Below are 16,158 nucleotides of genomic sequence, written 5' to 3' on the forward strand. Positions count from 1 at the left end.
TCAAACTTTCTAACCCGTTCAACTCGCTGACAAGTTACGGGGCCCACCACGATTAGGCAAATCATCAGCAAGGTAGGAAATTACAACGCGTAGAAAAGATTATTACTCTCGAGTCAAGCTCCTGGCTCTGCATCAATCATTGTTCCGTTATAATCCGTGCTCTTGGGTAATGGAACCTACTAATCTGACGGATGAGATCGTATAGAAGGGAGATACCACGGATCGACGGTAAAGATCAATGAGCAGTCGCGTTGCTTCCAGGTCGCTGTCCTCGTGATAAGCGAAGCAAAGAGAACCAAAGAGAAATAGAAAGGCATTTGAAGCGCACGACGGCGTGGGAAGAGCACAGAAGAGAAAGACAAGGGCGAAAAGAGGAGAGTCTAGGCGGCGAATTCCAGGCGCCTCTTTTTGAGATATTTTCTACCATTCTTTCCTCGATTCTGCGATCGAATTCGAATCTGTAGTTTACCCTGTTGATGATCGATCTGTCGAGAGCGTTCGAATCTTGTTCTTTCTCTCTCTTTCTTCCGATCTAGGGTTTGTTTTTACGAGGCTCTACTGGAGGGTTAGGTTTTGGCGATCGATCTCTTTGCATGCTCGTTGAGGGCGATAAAGGGCGACAATGACGTCTTTCTATCCTGGTCATGCCAATGCGACTCAGGTAACCCAATCGGATGCCTCAGGAGACGCGGTTTTGCGTGTTTCTAATTTCAAGTACCCAAAATGTTCTGTTTTGCTGTGTTGTCGGTTTTAATTTATGTTTTTCTCGCGATGACTACAGGTAGGAACGTACTTTGTGTGTCAGTACTATCAGATTCTTCAACAGCAACCGGATTCCGTCCATCAGTTCTATACGAATCTGAGCTCCATGGTGCGATCTGATGGGGCTGCGACAGAGTCTGCTCAAGGGATGCTGGTAAATTATATTTACTCTGGATTTTCCTTTGTAACTAGATATAATTGTACTCTAATTGGTATATTTGACGATCAAAATTGTATACTTGGGCATGTCATCGATAACTAGAAGAAAGAAATAATGCCTTTAGTCCATCAGCTGTTGGTTTATTTCTTGAATGATCTGTATATTAATGACCTTATTATGTTCTTGTAATCTTTTGTGTGTAATTTAATGTTTTTTCATTTCTTTTTTCTAAATGATAAAATGGTGGAATCTTAATGATTTGCTTTTCGTTGTCACAATTGCTTGAGATTTTATCTGGCAATCAAGGTTTAATACTTCTTCCCAAAAGAGAAGTTTTTTGTTCTAGTTGTTACTGCAGAAGCGATAAGTTTTTTTTTTTTTTTCATTGAACAGTTTATTTGAGAGACTATTTCTTTTTCTTACTTATGTGTACCAAAATTTATTAGCTTAATATCTGGGATTTGTATTTCTTGTACTTATAATATTGAGAAAAAATTATACTGCATTTCAGATAAATGGTTTGTCTTCTCTTATTATAAATTTAATTCTATTTTTCTTAAAAGCAAACAGCTTCCCATATTTCCACTAATTATTTGTGGATGTCAAGAATTATGAAAATTCCATAGAAAGGTTTTTCTTACATGCATGTTTCTTGTTTAATAAGAGATTAAGAGTATAAGAATATCTTACAAGATGAGAGAATTGCCCATTTTCATCATGGGTGTTAAAATGTTCAAGTTGCATAAATAACCATTTGATCATAAGAGCAAGAATGTACTGTCAACAGTTTCATGCATTGGGCCAACTTGTCTTCCTGAGAGTTAGGATTTATATGCTTTTAACTATTTACTCTTCTTCAGTCTTTGCTGATCCATGTTGATGATTAATATCTTCTAAACATTGCAGCAAATTCACAATCTTGTCATGTGCTTAAACTTTAATGGGATTGAAATCAAAACAGCCCATTTTTTGGAATCTTGGAATGGAGGCGTGTTGGTGATGGTTTCTGGATATGTGCAGCTGAAAGAATATAGTATTAGGAGAAAATTTGTGCAGACATTTTTCCTTGCTCCTCAAGAGAAAGGGTACTTTGTTCTTAATGACATCTTTCATTTTCTTGAGGAGGAACATGTACATCAGCTCCCGGAGTCTGTGTTGGTTCATGGTGACTTTGAGACCAAACAAGATGCAACCAACTCTTTGCCAGAGCCAGGTAGTATGCACTTTGGGATTCAACTTCAGTAATATGCTTCCATGTTATGGGCCAATGTGGAATACTTGATTATAAATCATATTCTTTAAAGACCAGAATCAGCAACAGAGACATCTTTACATGAATTTGTTTTTGTTTTCCTTTTGATATCTGAAAAACTACATTCATGATATGCAGTTGTCTGGTTTCCTTTTTGTGTGAATTTATTGATGTGTTTATGCAGGAACTTCCACTTAAGTAGTATGATAGTCACATCTCATTTGGTTGAAGGAATATATAATAATCATCCGTCACATATGTGACTATGTTTTTGTTCTATTTTTTTAAGTTCTTAGTAGCCTAACCTGATATCTGAGTTTTTTTGTTATATATTTTTTCCTTTTAGTTAGGATATCAATGAGAAAATTACACCTCTCTCAGCAGATGTAATAAGTTTGTTTTTTTTTAAGGATCAATGTTATTAAGTTTCTAAATTCACAAAATCATTTTATCAAGGACATAAATAGATTTCTTTTTCATTTTGTTGTTCTTGGTCTTGGCTCATATATTTGACTTGTGATCAATTTTGCAGTTTCTGGCTACACAGTAGCAGAACAAATTCAGGCTGAGAATTTTGTGTCTCCGGTTGATGCAGAAGAAAATGATTCAAGTGATAATAATACCATTGATGAAGTGCCACAGGAATTTCCTGTTTGTGATGAAAGAGAAGATGAAACTCCTCAAGAAGAGCGTACTATGACACATCCAAATGCAATAAACAACTTAAGGGACCTATCTTCTACTGCAGAAGAACCAGTAGCAGAAGCAGGGAGGCAAACTTATGCTTCCATTGTATGTTATACTTCTACCTTTCAATATTTAGTTGTATCTTGTTCCATTTCAGGCTAATCTGTTTGACCTCAGCTCCAAGCTAAGGGACAAGCTGGACCTCACCCTACGTCTTTAACCAAGAACTCTCTGGTGGCTCCAGACAGGCATCACAAACCACCACCAACCACCCAACAATCGCGATCTGCCCTGGTAACAGAGAAGTCTAGCTCAATGTCAGTTGATGAAGCTCTACTAGTTGAGGATGAAGGTTTCTATCTATATCAAAGTAACTGATTCTGTGTCTCTCATATTCATTGTGTATTTCCAAAGACTTGAGAAAAACTATTTGACATCTTGAAAGGAGAAATCACATTTTTTATAGGATAGCTGATTGTTTAGTAAATTACTATAATATGTTGAACATATTAAGCACCAAAACTAGTAACATGAGATTTTTCAAATGCTCTACAGTCTAGTAATGTTTTGAGTTTCCTCGTACATTGGTGTTTTTTTCGCTTTCAGTGAACCTTTTCCGTCAATATCAAGAGTCAGACCATATTCCAAATCAATATTCAGATTTGCTTGTTTGTTTTCCGTTTAATAATATTTAACGCTTACTGCTTTTAGCTTTTAATACCTTTTTTGGAAAATCTAATTCCTTATGATCAATCCTTATTCTTTTAGCTTCATTCAATATATTGAAGTATCTAATCTTGACCTTCTTTATGCCAGGGGAAGAAAGATCAGTCTATGTCGGAAATCTTCCATCATCCATTTCAACTTCCGACCTTGAGCAGGAGTTTAAAAACTTTGGGAGACTTAAACCAGATGGTGTTTCCATTAGGAGCCGCAAGGTGACTTTGCTGCATCTTTTGGCCTTTTTTCCTTTTTTAAATAATTGCTTTAATCTGTTGATCTACAGGAGGCTGGTGTCTTTTATGCTTTCATCGAGTATGAAGATGCCACTGGAGTACAGAATGCACTTAAGGTAGGTGACTTCAGGAGAGATGTCAACTTATTATTTCTAATGCGGTCTGAACTCAGTACCAAATAACATCGGGCTGAAAGCTGGAATTCTGTAATTTTCTCCAAGTGCTACAATTGATGGGACACTTAAAATTCATAATTGAAAATCCATTTTATATTAATTTTCAGTCTGAAGGATTTCTTTCTATTCTATATTGAGAAAACTACTTAAATGTAACAATGTGCATGTAGCTCACAAAGATCCTCTCTCTCTCTCTCTCTCTCTCTCTCTCTCTTGTGTTTTATCCTGTAGATCTCATTCTTTTCTATGCTCTGAATTATTGTATTCGTTCAGGCATCTCCAATACAGTTAAATGGGCGACTGATTCATGTTGAGGAGAGAAGACCAAACGGGGGTGCTTCAAGAGGAAGTAAGCAATGTGATACTTGATAGTCTTATATTTTTTAATATTTACATATTATGCAAGTCTTCTATGCATCTATGGAAATATTTTATTGGAGTACTTTGTTGATTAAAGACAATATAGCATTGTTGATTTTGAAGGATGGAAATCATTATTAAGCAAAGAACTTAAATGCAATTAATTTCTTTGTGATTTGCAGTTTTATCTGCACTATGATATTTCATCCCATTGCATATCTTGCATTGGAGTTGGAAGTTTTGAACTATGTACTTGAACAGTTTCGTGACTCAAAAGCCTATCTTTATTATTGCAGAGTAATATCGTCACTTTATATTCTATTTTGAGTAGATAAGATATTGCTTGCAAATGCTCAAACTTGAAGGAAAATAACTTCAGGACTTAACCTTACCACAGAAGTCCAACATATACTATGCAGGAAATATGGCTAGTCATACTAGGATTAGTATATAAGTTTACTTGCATATATCCCTTCTCCATGTTGTCTTCATTTGTGCTGTCTAGTTTTTTTGTCTCCTAGTTGTGGAGACTGTTGTTATGCTTTGAAACCTGTTGTTGGAACTGTAAAATGTATAGTTGGAGATATGGATAGAACCATGGAACCCAACTCAATCATAGTTTTCATGAGTGAAGAACTTTTCTCCTTCATTCTCTTAATTGATTTTTGAATTGGCTAAGCTAATGGAAGAGCCAAAAACTCTGATGCATGGCACAGTAATGTTGCCAGTTCAATTTTTTGGTGCTGGTTAGTACGTTTAGTCCTTATCTAATATTGACTTTGAAGAGATTAAAATCACAGCTGAAAGAGAGTGTCAGAGTGGCCTCGAATCATGATGCTGAGTTTTGATTAGATTTGATTTTTTTATCTGAGTATCTTTATTTCAATATTAAAATAAGAGACGAGCATCTTTGTTATATGAGACAATTTAGTTGCCTTCAGAGTGGTGGGTATAATTCTTATCATATTTCTTTTGTTTGCAAAGCATAAGTTATAAAATTGAGATTCGATCCCATGACCTTACTATCAATAATCAAATTCTACCGAATAAACTAGCTTTCATATTGGAAAAGATATGTTGGATGTGGTTTCGAACCTTAACCTTTGGAAAGTAGATTAGTATACCATCTCCAAATTAATATTTTAAGTATAAATTTATCATATGAAGTCTTGAACCATTAACTTTTTAAAGTGGGCATCCTGATCAGACTAATGAGATTTTGAACCTTATAACCTTTGGTAAGAAGGTCCGGTGCATCACCATCAAACTAATGTTCTATGTATAATTATAATGATGGGAATTCTCATTCTAAAAAGATGTAAATGTGTTAGGTCCAAAGGTTACAACAGAAATGTATAGTTTGAGAATTGCTATAAGTGAACGAAGGATGAGAATTCTCAAAGCAACTTTGTTACAAAACTAAAGATTGGATATAGCTTGTTGTGACTTCACTACTTTGACATTTATCTTCTTTTGTATAAATTCTTTGTTTGGTCTTTAGCATATATTTACCATTAATAATTGTATGTTTGTTTATGTTTAATCAAATGCTATATGAATATGGAATCATGTATGTGGCTGCATATGTTTCCATATATTGTTTATGCTGTAGCACGTTGAGCCTTCATTCCATGACTATTAAATTATTGATATTTTGAGATGAGAATTATGTTTTTTGACCATAGGCCTTTTTTCTATTTACTGCACTCTATTCTCCTAGTATCCCTCCTACATTGCCTTCATATGCAAATATTCTGCTCTGATGTGGAAATTGGTCCACCAAGTTACTCCTCTAAACCTAGATCACTTGGAGCCTATTGTAATTTATGTAATGTAGATTCTAGATAGCAATCATGTTGTCCATTTTCATGTAGTGTACCTACAATAGCAGCAGTTTTCTCTCTATTTTTTTGTCTGAATGATCTGCCAGGTCCATATAAAGATTGGCTGACGAGCTACCAGGGAAAACTAGGTGAGGTGTTGTTTAGGGTCCTAGGAAACATAGTTTCACTTTAACGGGCCATCATTCTTTCAGTCATATTAAACCTTAGTTTCAGTGACTGGAGGTCTGTCAAGACTTGACCTTTTTGTGTTTTTGCATTGGCCTAATACGTTTAGGATTTTTAGAATGACATTTTTATTTTGATTTGTCTTCATTCCCTCATGTTAAATACTACACCTTATCTGTTTTCTGTTGTTCTTTTGCATACCTCATGTTGATGAAACTCTATCCTCGACTTCTATCCTGTGGTCCTCGCATGTATATGTGCGGCAGCATTTATGGACTTCTTTGTTGCCAATTTTTATAATCAATCATGATAATTTCTTTTGTTTGCCAGAAATCTCCTCTAGTTGGTAAACAAGATGTCACTGCTCTCTTGTTTTCTGCAGGAAGGAGCCGAGGAAGAGGTGGATATCAGTCTGAAGTTCCACGGGGACGTTTTGGTGGTCGAAGTTTTGGCAGGGTTGTGGCACAAGAAATGGGTGATAAGGATTATAACAGTCGCCTGAGAGGAAATGGAAACCTCCAGCGAGTTCCACGCCAACAACGGGGCATCTTGGGGAGTCAAGCTCCAAGAAATGGGCACAACCCAGCAGAAGCTTTGTTTTAGTTATCTATTATGTTAATGCATGCATATATTGCGGCCAGCTTCTGCCAAGAGCTGCAATAAAGTTATTCTTCTCTCTTTATAGAGTGCCAATTTTGTGTGAGCATTTTATCAGCGGGTATTCAGAAGCAGCCCAATGTTTATTTTCGCTTTTAGTCTTTTGACTCTTTATATTTTGTGTCTGCTGGGTGGCTTATGTAGTTTCTTTGGTACATTCCTGATCTCTCTATCAACTTGTTGCTCGTAGGTAAACTGGCTTATGATGTGGGTCGAGCAATCCAGGGCACGGGTTGGCGTCCCATACCCACATTTCAAGCAGGACGGAGAACGCAGGTATAGTTGAAAGATGTCCAAAGGATAAATTAGTTTGATTGAAAAATATTAGCTTCTGAGATGTTTCCCGATGATGCTAGGACGGTTAATACTTGTCTGTTGCGCTATCGGATGGCCGTGTTTAATTTGAGGAGCTCACGGCATGACGATTGTGACGGGACTTGAGCTTTACGTGCTTGATTGTCACAAATCCGGTGCTGGGCGTTCCAATGTGTGCAAAGCCAGGGGTGTGGGGGGAGTTGAATCGAAGCCACGGGCGGGCGTCGCAGAGATATATGCCCCTATCCGGTGCCCACTGTTGACGTGCCACGTCCACCACGCCCCATCGTCTCCAAATCTCCATTGTCAGTCTTAAAGCTTAAAGGTGGAGAAGGTAAAATCCATCCAAAGCGCGATACACTGTCGAAAGAAAAAGTCCCCAACGCAAAGTTGTAAAGGTAAAAGGGGATCCCACTGTCTCTTTCCCCGCTCCCACCGCAGGGTGACCTAGAAGAGCTAGGAGGGGATTAGAATAAGAACCCGCAAAAGAAGAAAAGTAGGGGATAGAGAGAGAGAGAGAGTAAACCCTAGTCGATGGGCATCTCTAGAGCCCAACACCACCACCGCCACCGCCACTCTTCCTCTCCTCCCCGAATCTCCAGAACCCCATTCCCACTCGTTACCATAACCTTAACGCTTCTCCTCCCCGCCGTGGCGGGTGACCTCTGCACCCTGGTCTATAAGGGTTGTGCCAACCAGACCCTCTCCGGCAGCGGGGCAGCCTACATGCAACCCCTCGCCGCCCTTTCCTCCGCACTCACCGCGCGAGCTGCCGCTGCCAAGTTCTACAAAACCACCACCTCCTCGGCCGTCGGCGGCCAGCCCCTCTTCGGTCTCTTTCAATGCCGCGGTGACCTCTCCCCCTCCGACTGCTCCGCCTGCGTCGGCTGCGTGCTCCCCATGTGGACGTCCCTCTGTGGCCCCGCCGCCGCTGCCCGTGTCCAGCTTAACGGGTGCTACGCCCTGTACCAGGTTTCCGGCTTCCCGCAGGTCTCCGGCACCCAGATGCTCTACAAGGCATGCGGCTCCGGCGGCGGCGGTGGCGGCTTCGAGGTGAAGCGCGACACGGCCTTCGCCCAGCTCCAGAGCGGCGTCGCCGGCGGCCAGGGGTTCTACGCCACCAGCTACGCCTCCGTCTACGCCATGGCGCAGTGCGAAGGCGACCTTTCCGCCGGCGACTGCAGCGAGTGCATCGCCCAGGCGGTCCAAAAGTCTGAAGTGGAATGCGGCGGCGCCGCCTCCGGCCAAGTCTACCTCGACAAATGCTACATCAGCTACAGCTATTACGCCAATGGCGTTCCCCACGGAGGCGGCGGAGGAGGCGGAGTCGGCGGCGGAGGAGGCGGAGTCGGCGGCGGCGGCGGAGGGGGTAAATGCTGCCTTCATTCCCTTGCATTTCTTTTGTTTGATTTGTGGTTAAAAGCTGTTTTCTTTATTCCCTTTGGATTTGGTTATTATATGATTCCAAGCTTAGCTTTTCTTGTAAAGCTTGTAATGGATTCAACGTCACATTCCATTCGACTACTTTCTTACTGCATTCTTTCCATTTTTCATCTTATATTTGGATAAACTTGGAGATTATTTACTATTCAACTCTTGTGGTGTTAAGAAGTTGCTTACATATTTCTTCTTTGTTCTTTTCCTTTTTACGAGATAAAGAGGTAGAAATGCCTTTTTTTTTTTTGTAAAAGCATTCACTTCTTAGTCTTAATACTTTCTTTTCTCATCTATCATAGACATGGTAATTAATCGAATGGTGTTGGGTATCAATCAGGGCAAACAGAGAAAACAGTGGCCATAGTGGTGGGAGGGGCAGCAGGGGTTGGATTCTTGGTGATCTGCTTGCTGTTTGCCAGGAGTGTAATGAAGAAGAAGGACGGTAAGTGTCTCTGAGAAGAGAGAGATTGGTTCTTTGGTTTCTTGGGTTGCTTGCTTCATGCGTGTCAGTGACATAACTTCTCTGGTCTGTTGAATTGATTGCAGATTTTTGAGGACTGGTGGTGGCAGAAAAGCAACAGAGGAGTAATTGTTGGGAATTTGGCTATGGAGAGGGAAAGATGTCCTTGTGAAACATTGGGCTTCAGGGACAGGAGGGATGGAGTGGATGTTTGTCCCTTTGGTAAGAGTTGATGGAATGCTGAAGAGGCCCGCCCTCCCTTTGGCTGATTCCTTTCTTCGCATGGGTGTCATCCACCATGTGAGGGAGAGAATAATGTGTCGGATCCGATCTGCACTGACTCACTGTAAGGAGATGCTCTTTGTTTCATCATCATCATTATGTACATCTGCCTCTGGGTAGGGAGGGATGTAACCCTATACAGATTCAAGGGAATATTCTCGACAGAAAACATAGGCTGGATAACCTTCAGTTCTTCGGTTCTCTCCCACTGCTTGTTTGCTCGGTCCCAGAGAGATGGGCCTTTGTGTGCTCTGTTTACTGGAGATCAGTGACTATTATATATACTCTTTTGGAACTTGAACTGCACCGTCTACGTAAGTCACTTTGCATGAGTTTTAACTTCTTAAATTGTAGATTGATGATTGCAATTAGACGATGCCAGCATGTGGATTCCTGCACTATTTATGTTTTGTTTGATATGTTTGCAATTAGTTGATGAAGTCGATGATCGATGAATGAAGAGAGAAGAGTGAATTAAGAAGCTAATTATAGATCATCTCTATAATTAGTTATTCTTAGTATTTTGTTTCTTATACTTTTAAAAGTTATATTGAGATTGTTATATTTATGAAAGTGAAATATTTAGTTTAGTGTTTTCTCATGTTGTCGATATTGTTGACGAAAATATACTCAATGGTAAATCGAAGGTAAAGCCAACATATGTTTAGTAGTAAATCTTGTAGTAAATGAGATTAAATATTTTACTTTCATAAATATAAGGATCTCGATGTAATTTTTGAAAATATAAGGATTGAGATGTTAAAATAATTAATTATATAAAATAATTTATAATTAATCTTAATTAAATTATAGCGTGGAAAAAAAAAGTGGAATGACAATGTGTTTACAATAATATTCAAATCCGACCTAGGAATTATATTAAAAAAGAAATAATTTTATCCATTTTTAACGGGACAATATAAATGTAAAAATTGATTTGTTGTTGTGCAAATGACTTGTGGATGATCTAATACACTGCTTTTCTTATTATAACTAAAATGATCAATTTGTTCGCGCAGATGCTTGTGTGCATTAATTCATTTGTTGTATTTAAGACATAGAACTCTTCTTTTAGAGTTTTCTAGGTTAATTACGACATCATTACTTATAAAATGTGTAAGCTTAAAATTTGTAATATATTATATTAAATATGAAAATAATTTTTTATGTTAAAATTAAAATTAAATATAATTAGATCTAGTTTTATAATGTATACCTAATGTTATCTGAAAAAGATATATCTATTTTGATCTTTAGTCTCTAAAGTTCTATTTATTTATAGACAAAAATAAAGGATGAAAAATAAAAAGACTAATTTAACTTAGATTCACAAATTAATTAAAAGTTGTAAATAATTTTACTTGCCTCATGTTAATAATTTTGTGAGACACACAATAATTTGTTGGGTTCATTCCAAGAACGGATGCATGCACACATCTTATGGTAGATTTAGCACCCCACTCTTTCTCTATTTAATTAATACTAAGTTTAAATCTCGTATTTATTATTTATTTTTTAAAAATAAATAAATAAATAAGTAGATTATCAAAACAAAAAAAAGAAGTCGATTTCGGATTCGGATCTGAAATGATAAATTTGGGCATGCCGCGGTTCCCAGTCAAGATTGCTCTCTGTTTCCATTCGTGCATGCCACCGCGTAAGCTAACCAACCAACGTCAACAATAACAAAGGAAACGAATACGTCCGTTTCGTAGGCGTATTTTGGGAAACACGCCGTCTCGTGCCGTTCACCGTTTCCGTCCCCATTTTCCGTTCCGTTCTATACGACACGCCTTGCATTTATGTGCCCACAATCCGAGCGGCCGAGGGACGGACCGTAGCATCGACGAACGCCACCTCTCTTGCTGCCGCGTCCTCGAAGTTCGTATCGACTCCCGATCTACGGTTAGGGTTGAAGCTCCGATCCCGAGATTCCCCCTTGGCACTGCCACCGGCCGCGATGATCTCATGGAAAGACAAGGTGGCCGCGAAGCTCTCCCGGCTCCTCGCCGACTCACCCTCGTCTCCTTCCTCTGCATCCGCAGATTATTCCCCGGTCGCCTCGTCGGAGCCTGAGGTAGTTCCGCTCGATCTCGCCCTCTCGTTTTCTTGATTTCCGGTTCCTCGAAGCGATTAGATCTGTTCTTGTTAAGGTTCGATGCTCTCGTTGTACCCTTTTGTGGGTGTATCCGATCGGATCTGTTCTTGTTGGAGTCCGATTGCACATTCCGTTGGAGTCCCATTTGGTGTCTGTGTATTCTTGTAGCGCTTGTTTCTTGATCTGTTTCGTACGCCGCCCCTTGTTTGCTGGGATCAATTTCTTGGAAGTTTGATTCGATGGATCGTCCTTAAAAGATACCGTGAACTACAGATCTGAATTTTCTTGAACTTTCTTGGTCGGGATTTTAACATGCTACGACATTGCATCATCTAAATGCGTTGAAATCATGTCTCTCTCTCTCTCTCTCTCTCTCTCTTTTGTAGGAAATGTTTTCACAACAATATGTGTCTCCAAAGAAATTTTCTCACTCTTCACAAGGTTTATCGTTTCCGAACTCAACAAGTTGTGCTGTTGATGCGAATGCGCAAAACTCACCTGCAAATTGGCGGCGTGGTGTAAATTTTTCTTCACATAGCTCACTTCCAAGAAGATGGAAAACCAACTGTCTTGCGCAGAAAGATAGACCATCTGATTGTCCCGAGGAAAGTGGAACGGGATTTGAGAGTGAAGAATTGCCTGAGAGTACAAAGGAAAACATGGATCATTTCCCGAAAAGGCTTGTCAATGTTTCTCGCGTTCTTGATGAAACCTCCATCACACATGACCCCGGCGAATATCTTTCTTATCTTACAGAGAAGTCTACGTTTATGTCTGCTGATCTTTTTGAGTTTTTCCAGTCATGTTTGCCTAATATAGTGAAAGGATGCCAATGGGTTCTCTTGTATAGGTAAGATGTTATGAATCCTATTGTTGCCGAGAGGCTATATGATAGTCTTATTGGTTGTGATATATGATTGCTTTCTCCATTGAAGGGCAGCACATGGAAACATGGGATATCGCTTCGAACACTTCTTCGTAACAGTGTGAACCATCCAGGGCCATGTCTATTAGTAAGTTGTACTTGTCTGCTCTCAGTCTTTGATTGTCACTCATCCTTGTCTGATATTGCAACCATTCAAATGTTTCACCTTGAAGAATAGTTTTTTGTGATGGTTTTCTTTTTTACTTGCTAGATTGTTGGAGATATGCAAGGTGCTGTATTTGGTGGCCTTTTGGATAGTCCTTTGAAGCCTACAGCTAAAAGAAATTACCAAGTAACACTCTACAAACTCATCACAACAATGTGCATCTTATTGTAAATTTGTTCTATAATTCTGTAACCTTCATTGTTTCTCGAGTTTGATTAAGATCACAATGTTAGTGAGCAGGGAACAAGTCAAACGTTTGTATTCACTACAGCTTATGGGGAACCAAGGCTCTTTAGAGCAACGGGTAATTAATTTCATTATTTCACTTGTATATGATTGCATACCTCCTCAGTAAATGTTTAACACAATCATTTATCTTTGCCAAACTGTTCTTAAGACCATGATATAAGGACCTTTGTTGTTGTATCAGATGATGCTAGTAGGATTTATCAGAATCTGGTAAATGTGTTTTCGTAAGAAATGGAAATGTTATATGACGGGAGTGGCATATAGGTCAGTTATAATTTACAAGTCTGTCTAGTCTTGACTAATCATATTTAATTAAGCAATAAAGAAAGATCTAAACCTTCATATTCTGTTCTTCTGTTGACCAACACATGAAATTTTGCAATTTGATTTACTTGCAATGGTATTCAATTCTACCAATGTCAGAGCTGGCAATTTTTTGGACCCAATTGGTGAGTTGATCCTGGATGTTTGTCATTATTCTTTTCATCCCTTCCTAGCAGGAAAGGCATGTCTTACTGCTGACAGTTTAGACCATGAACAGCATGATATAATTTGGGGCTATTTACATGTTTTTGAAATGGAACAAGGACAACTGAGGCACAAGAGGGTCAAACTCAATCCGCTATAGTTCTGTCGGATGAATTTCTTCTCACTTATGAGGATCTGGATTATTTTTAGCTTTTAACAGAACTTCTGTTCAACTTATAGGTCTGTCTAATTTAGTAGAGACTGTTCAATTTGTAAAATCCAAAGTCCTAATTGGTTTACTTGTTATCTAGTAGCCAATTGGAGCTATGTCTGAAGAGTTCTTCGGTAGCAATGCAATCTTGAGAAAGTTTGGTCCATGAGCCTCTGAAATTAGCAAAAAGGAAAATTGTATGTAGTAATGAAATTATGAAGTTTGTCAGAAGCCACGCTACATCTATCAGCAGATGTGATAATTTTTACTGAACCAACCTTGTAGATATGTTTAGGTACAAACCCTTGGATGCTGCACTAAGATCATGGATTTCAAAAATGTTGTGTTTGACTAGAAGTTACTGGTTGGAAAATTGAATTTCAATTGGAGTAGAAGGGCATTGGTTTGTGAAGAAACATCTATTTTGTTGACCATGTGGTGTGATAATCTTGAGTGCTTCTTCAGCAGTCACCATGTTATTGTAGAAATGTCCAATCTATTTTGAATTATTGTCTGCTTTGGAGTAAAGAATTACTTGCTCACATAAGTGCATTATAGAATATTTTTTTTGTTACCTTATATAAGTGCATCAAAGACGGTTCGGTATGATTCAATTTTATGCCCAGAATCAAGGATAGAAAAGCTTAAGAATACAATTTTTCGTTCCACATGTAGTTTATGGATAGAGGAAAAAATGTCCAAGATATGGATCGCTAATTCTAATGTATTCTGGTCATGTATTCCTCTGGTTATTCTTGATCAGAAATTTTATAATTAAAGCACACCGTTTGCCCATTCTTTTACTATATGAATATATTTTAATCTCTATTTTCCTTCTTTGCATTCACAAAGATATATATATATGTATGTATGCTATTTTATTGTGGTTGCTGATCGAGTTACTTTTAGGATTGCAACATCTAGGTTATTTTGTGCATCAATGTGTAATAATTATTGGCCAAGTGCTGACAGCTTTGTTTTATACACATGATCAGATTTGACAGTCTTTATGATATCTAATTATTTATACTTCCTGGAACTTATATTAAATAACATCATGGTTTATGACCTCTTAAATTTTGGATGGTTTCTGCTTTAGAAATTATATTGTAAGTTACTTGACATCAAATAGTGTGGAACAACGTACAAAGTGGAATATGCATATTTTGATAAAGATGAACTGAAGCAAGTATACAATCTTGGGCCATTGCTTGCAGGCACAAATAGGTTCTACTACTTGTGCTTGGATGATATGCTAGCATTTGGTGGGGGTGGGCATTTTGCATTATCTCTTGATGAAGATTTGTAAGTAATGTGCATTCAGCTTCTATTTCGTAAATACTGAATCTTCGGTTCATGTTTTGATGTATAATAATACCTCCTAAGATGAATAAACTTTTTGGAATAACTATTGCCTTTACATTTTTTGTTGAAAAGGTTACATGGAACTAGTGGCCCATGTGAAACATTTGGAAGCCTATGCTTGGCTCATAGTCCAGAATTTGAATTGAAGAATGTTGAGGTAAATATTTAACAACCTGTAATCTAGTTTGATGTCTTAAACCTGTACATTGGTTTTGTTATTTGCCTTTACCTTCTATTCATCCGAGCACCCAGCTTCTGCCAGTTCATTGTATAATATGCATGCAAATTTTTAGCATTTTGGCCATGTTACATATTACTTAAAAGGCTATGCATGCAAATGCTAAAATTATATGTACTTGATAAATATTGCGTTTGGTCAAAAATGATCGTTCAGACAGAATGGTTTTTCATTACTGAACCTAGATCCAAAAGAGTATTGCAAAAGTTCTACAACTCCAGGTGAAAGATAGCCAAACTAAAGAAGAAATTAAGAAGTCAAGAGGGAGTTAAAAGAAGGGTAAAATGAGAGAAAGTAGAGGGAAAGCTGGGAGACAACAAATAATAGAAATAGAAGACACTATGAGATGGCACACTATTCTTATGATCATTATGATGATTAAAAATGACCCTTATTTCCACCAGGTAACATATCTCGTGGCAATAGAACTTGACTAGCTGCTTGAAGTTTGAAGGCCGAGCCAAAGAAAGAATAATAATCTTATTATTGCTCTCTTACTCCCAGAATGAGTTCTTTTATGCTAATTGAATACATTAATCTCTTTTATCTGTTCATTATTTTTTGTGTTTTTTCTTTAGATTGACTACTTTAAGAAATGTTGTCTTAATATCTAAGTTTCTTGTTATCACGTTGCTGCAGTTGTGGAGTTTTGCGCATTCATCTCATTATCTCGCCTAAATGGGGGTGAAGACGCCAGTACTAATTATTTATTCCTATTCTTTTATTAAGATGGGTTGCATTACTGCATTATTTACTGTCCCGACACACATCATATGTTGTATTATTACCTTGATTAGTTTGTTCTATTTGAAATTTATCCATCTCGTGTTCTCTATTATACCCTTTGCTACATTTGCTTGCTGTGACTGTACTGTTTGATGCATGTTGCCCGAGGCTTTCGCTGATGGCGAGCAGAGTGCAGCAT

At 38.2% G+C, this 16,158-nt stretch overlaps 3 protein-coding genes across 4 annotated transcripts; all 3 read left to right on the forward strand.

Moving 5' to 3' along the window:
- The first annotated feature begins 307 nt into the window (after nt 1-307).
- On the forward strand, nt 308-7,133 carry LOC135627728 (nuclear transport factor 2-like). 2 transcript variants are annotated; one of them, XM_065133923.1, is made up of 9 exons: nt 308-661; nt 782-916; nt 1,829-2,135; nt 2,707-2,966; nt 3,039-3,231; nt 3,678-3,799; nt 3,868-3,933; nt 4,267-4,342; nt 6,745-7,133. In XM_065133923.1, the coding sequence occupies exons 1-9, from the start codon at nt 623-625 to the stop codon at nt 6,963-6,965; spliced, it is 1,419 nt and encodes a 472-aa protein (XP_064989995.1). In that variant the 5' UTR covers nt 308-622; the 3' UTR covers nt 6,966-7,133. The 2 variants fall into 2 exon arrangements, with proteins under 2 accessions (XP_064989995.1, XP_064989996.1); XM_065133924.1 differs by having other exon boundaries at nt 3,039-3,213.
- A 21-nt stretch (nt 7,134-7,154) lies between these two features.
- Nucleotides 7,155-9,911, forward strand: LOC103970844 (plasmodesmata-located protein 2-like). The gene is made up of 4 exons (XM_065133925.1): nt 7,155-7,295; nt 7,376-8,703; nt 9,109-9,213; nt 9,318-9,911. The coding sequence occupies exons 2-4, from the start codon at nt 7,869-7,871 to the stop codon at nt 9,323-9,325; spliced, it is 948 nt and encodes a 315-aa protein (XP_064989997.1). The 5' UTR covers nt 7,155-7,295; nt 7,376-7,868; the 3' UTR covers nt 9,326-9,911.
- A 1,377-nt stretch (nt 9,912-11,288) lies between these two features.
- On the forward strand, nt 11,289-16,071 carry LOC103970232 (uncharacterized). Its single transcript, XM_009383927.3, has 8 exons — nt 11,289-11,590; nt 11,998-12,461; nt 12,552-12,624; nt 12,748-12,828; nt 12,943-13,006; nt 14,848-14,935; nt 15,068-15,152; nt 15,873-16,071. Exons 1-8 carry the CDS (start codon nt 11,474-11,476, stop codon nt 15,909-15,911), a joined length of 1,011 nt encoding a protein of 336 aa, XP_009382202.2. The 5' UTR covers nt 11,289-11,473; the 3' UTR covers nt 15,912-16,071.
- Nucleotides 16,072-16,158: the final 87 nt, after the last annotated feature.

This window comes from Musa acuminata, chromosome BXJ2-11 (genome assembly GCF_036884655.1).
Source record: "Musa acuminata AAA Group cultivar baxijiao chromosome BXJ2-11, Cavendish_Baxijiao_AAA, whole genome shotgun sequence".
NCBI classification, from domain to species: domain Eukaryota; kingdom Viridiplantae; phylum Streptophyta; class Magnoliopsida; order Zingiberales; family Musaceae; genus Musa; species Musa acuminata.

Bases quoted from the DNA above. Each gene is read 5' to 3' on its own strand.
- LOC103970232 (XM_009383927.3), top strand. From the start codon at position 11,474: ATGATCTCATGGAAAGACAAGGTGGCCGCGAAGCTCTCCCGGCTCCTC. The intron at 12,625-12,747 runs GTAAGTTGTACT...TTTACTTGCTAG, and splicing joins ATCCAGGGCCATGTCTATTA to ATTGTTGGAGATATGCAAGG. The intron at 14,936-15,067 runs GTAAGTAATGTG...TTTGTTGAAAAG, and splicing joins TTATCTCTTGATGAAGATTT to GTTACATGGAACTAGTGGCC.
- LOC103970844 (XM_065133925.1), top strand. From the start codon at position 7,869: ATGGGCATCTCTAGAGCCCAACACCACCACCGCCACCGCCACTCTTCC. The intron at 8,704-9,108 runs GTAAATGCTGCC...GGTATCAATCAG, and splicing joins CGGCGGCGGCGGCGGAGGGG to GGCAAACAGAGAAAACAGTG.
- LOC135627728 (XM_065133923.1), top strand. From the start codon at position 623: ATGACGTCTTTCTATCCTGGTCATGCCAATGCGACTCAG. The intron at 3,232-3,677 runs GTAACTGATTCT...TCTTTATGCCAG, and splicing joins AGGTTTCTATCTATATCAAA to GGGAAGAAAGATCAGTCTAT. The intron at 3,800-3,867 runs GTGACTTTGCTG...GTTGATCTACAG, and splicing joins TTTCCATTAGGAGCCGCAAG to GAGGCTGGTGTCTTTTATGC.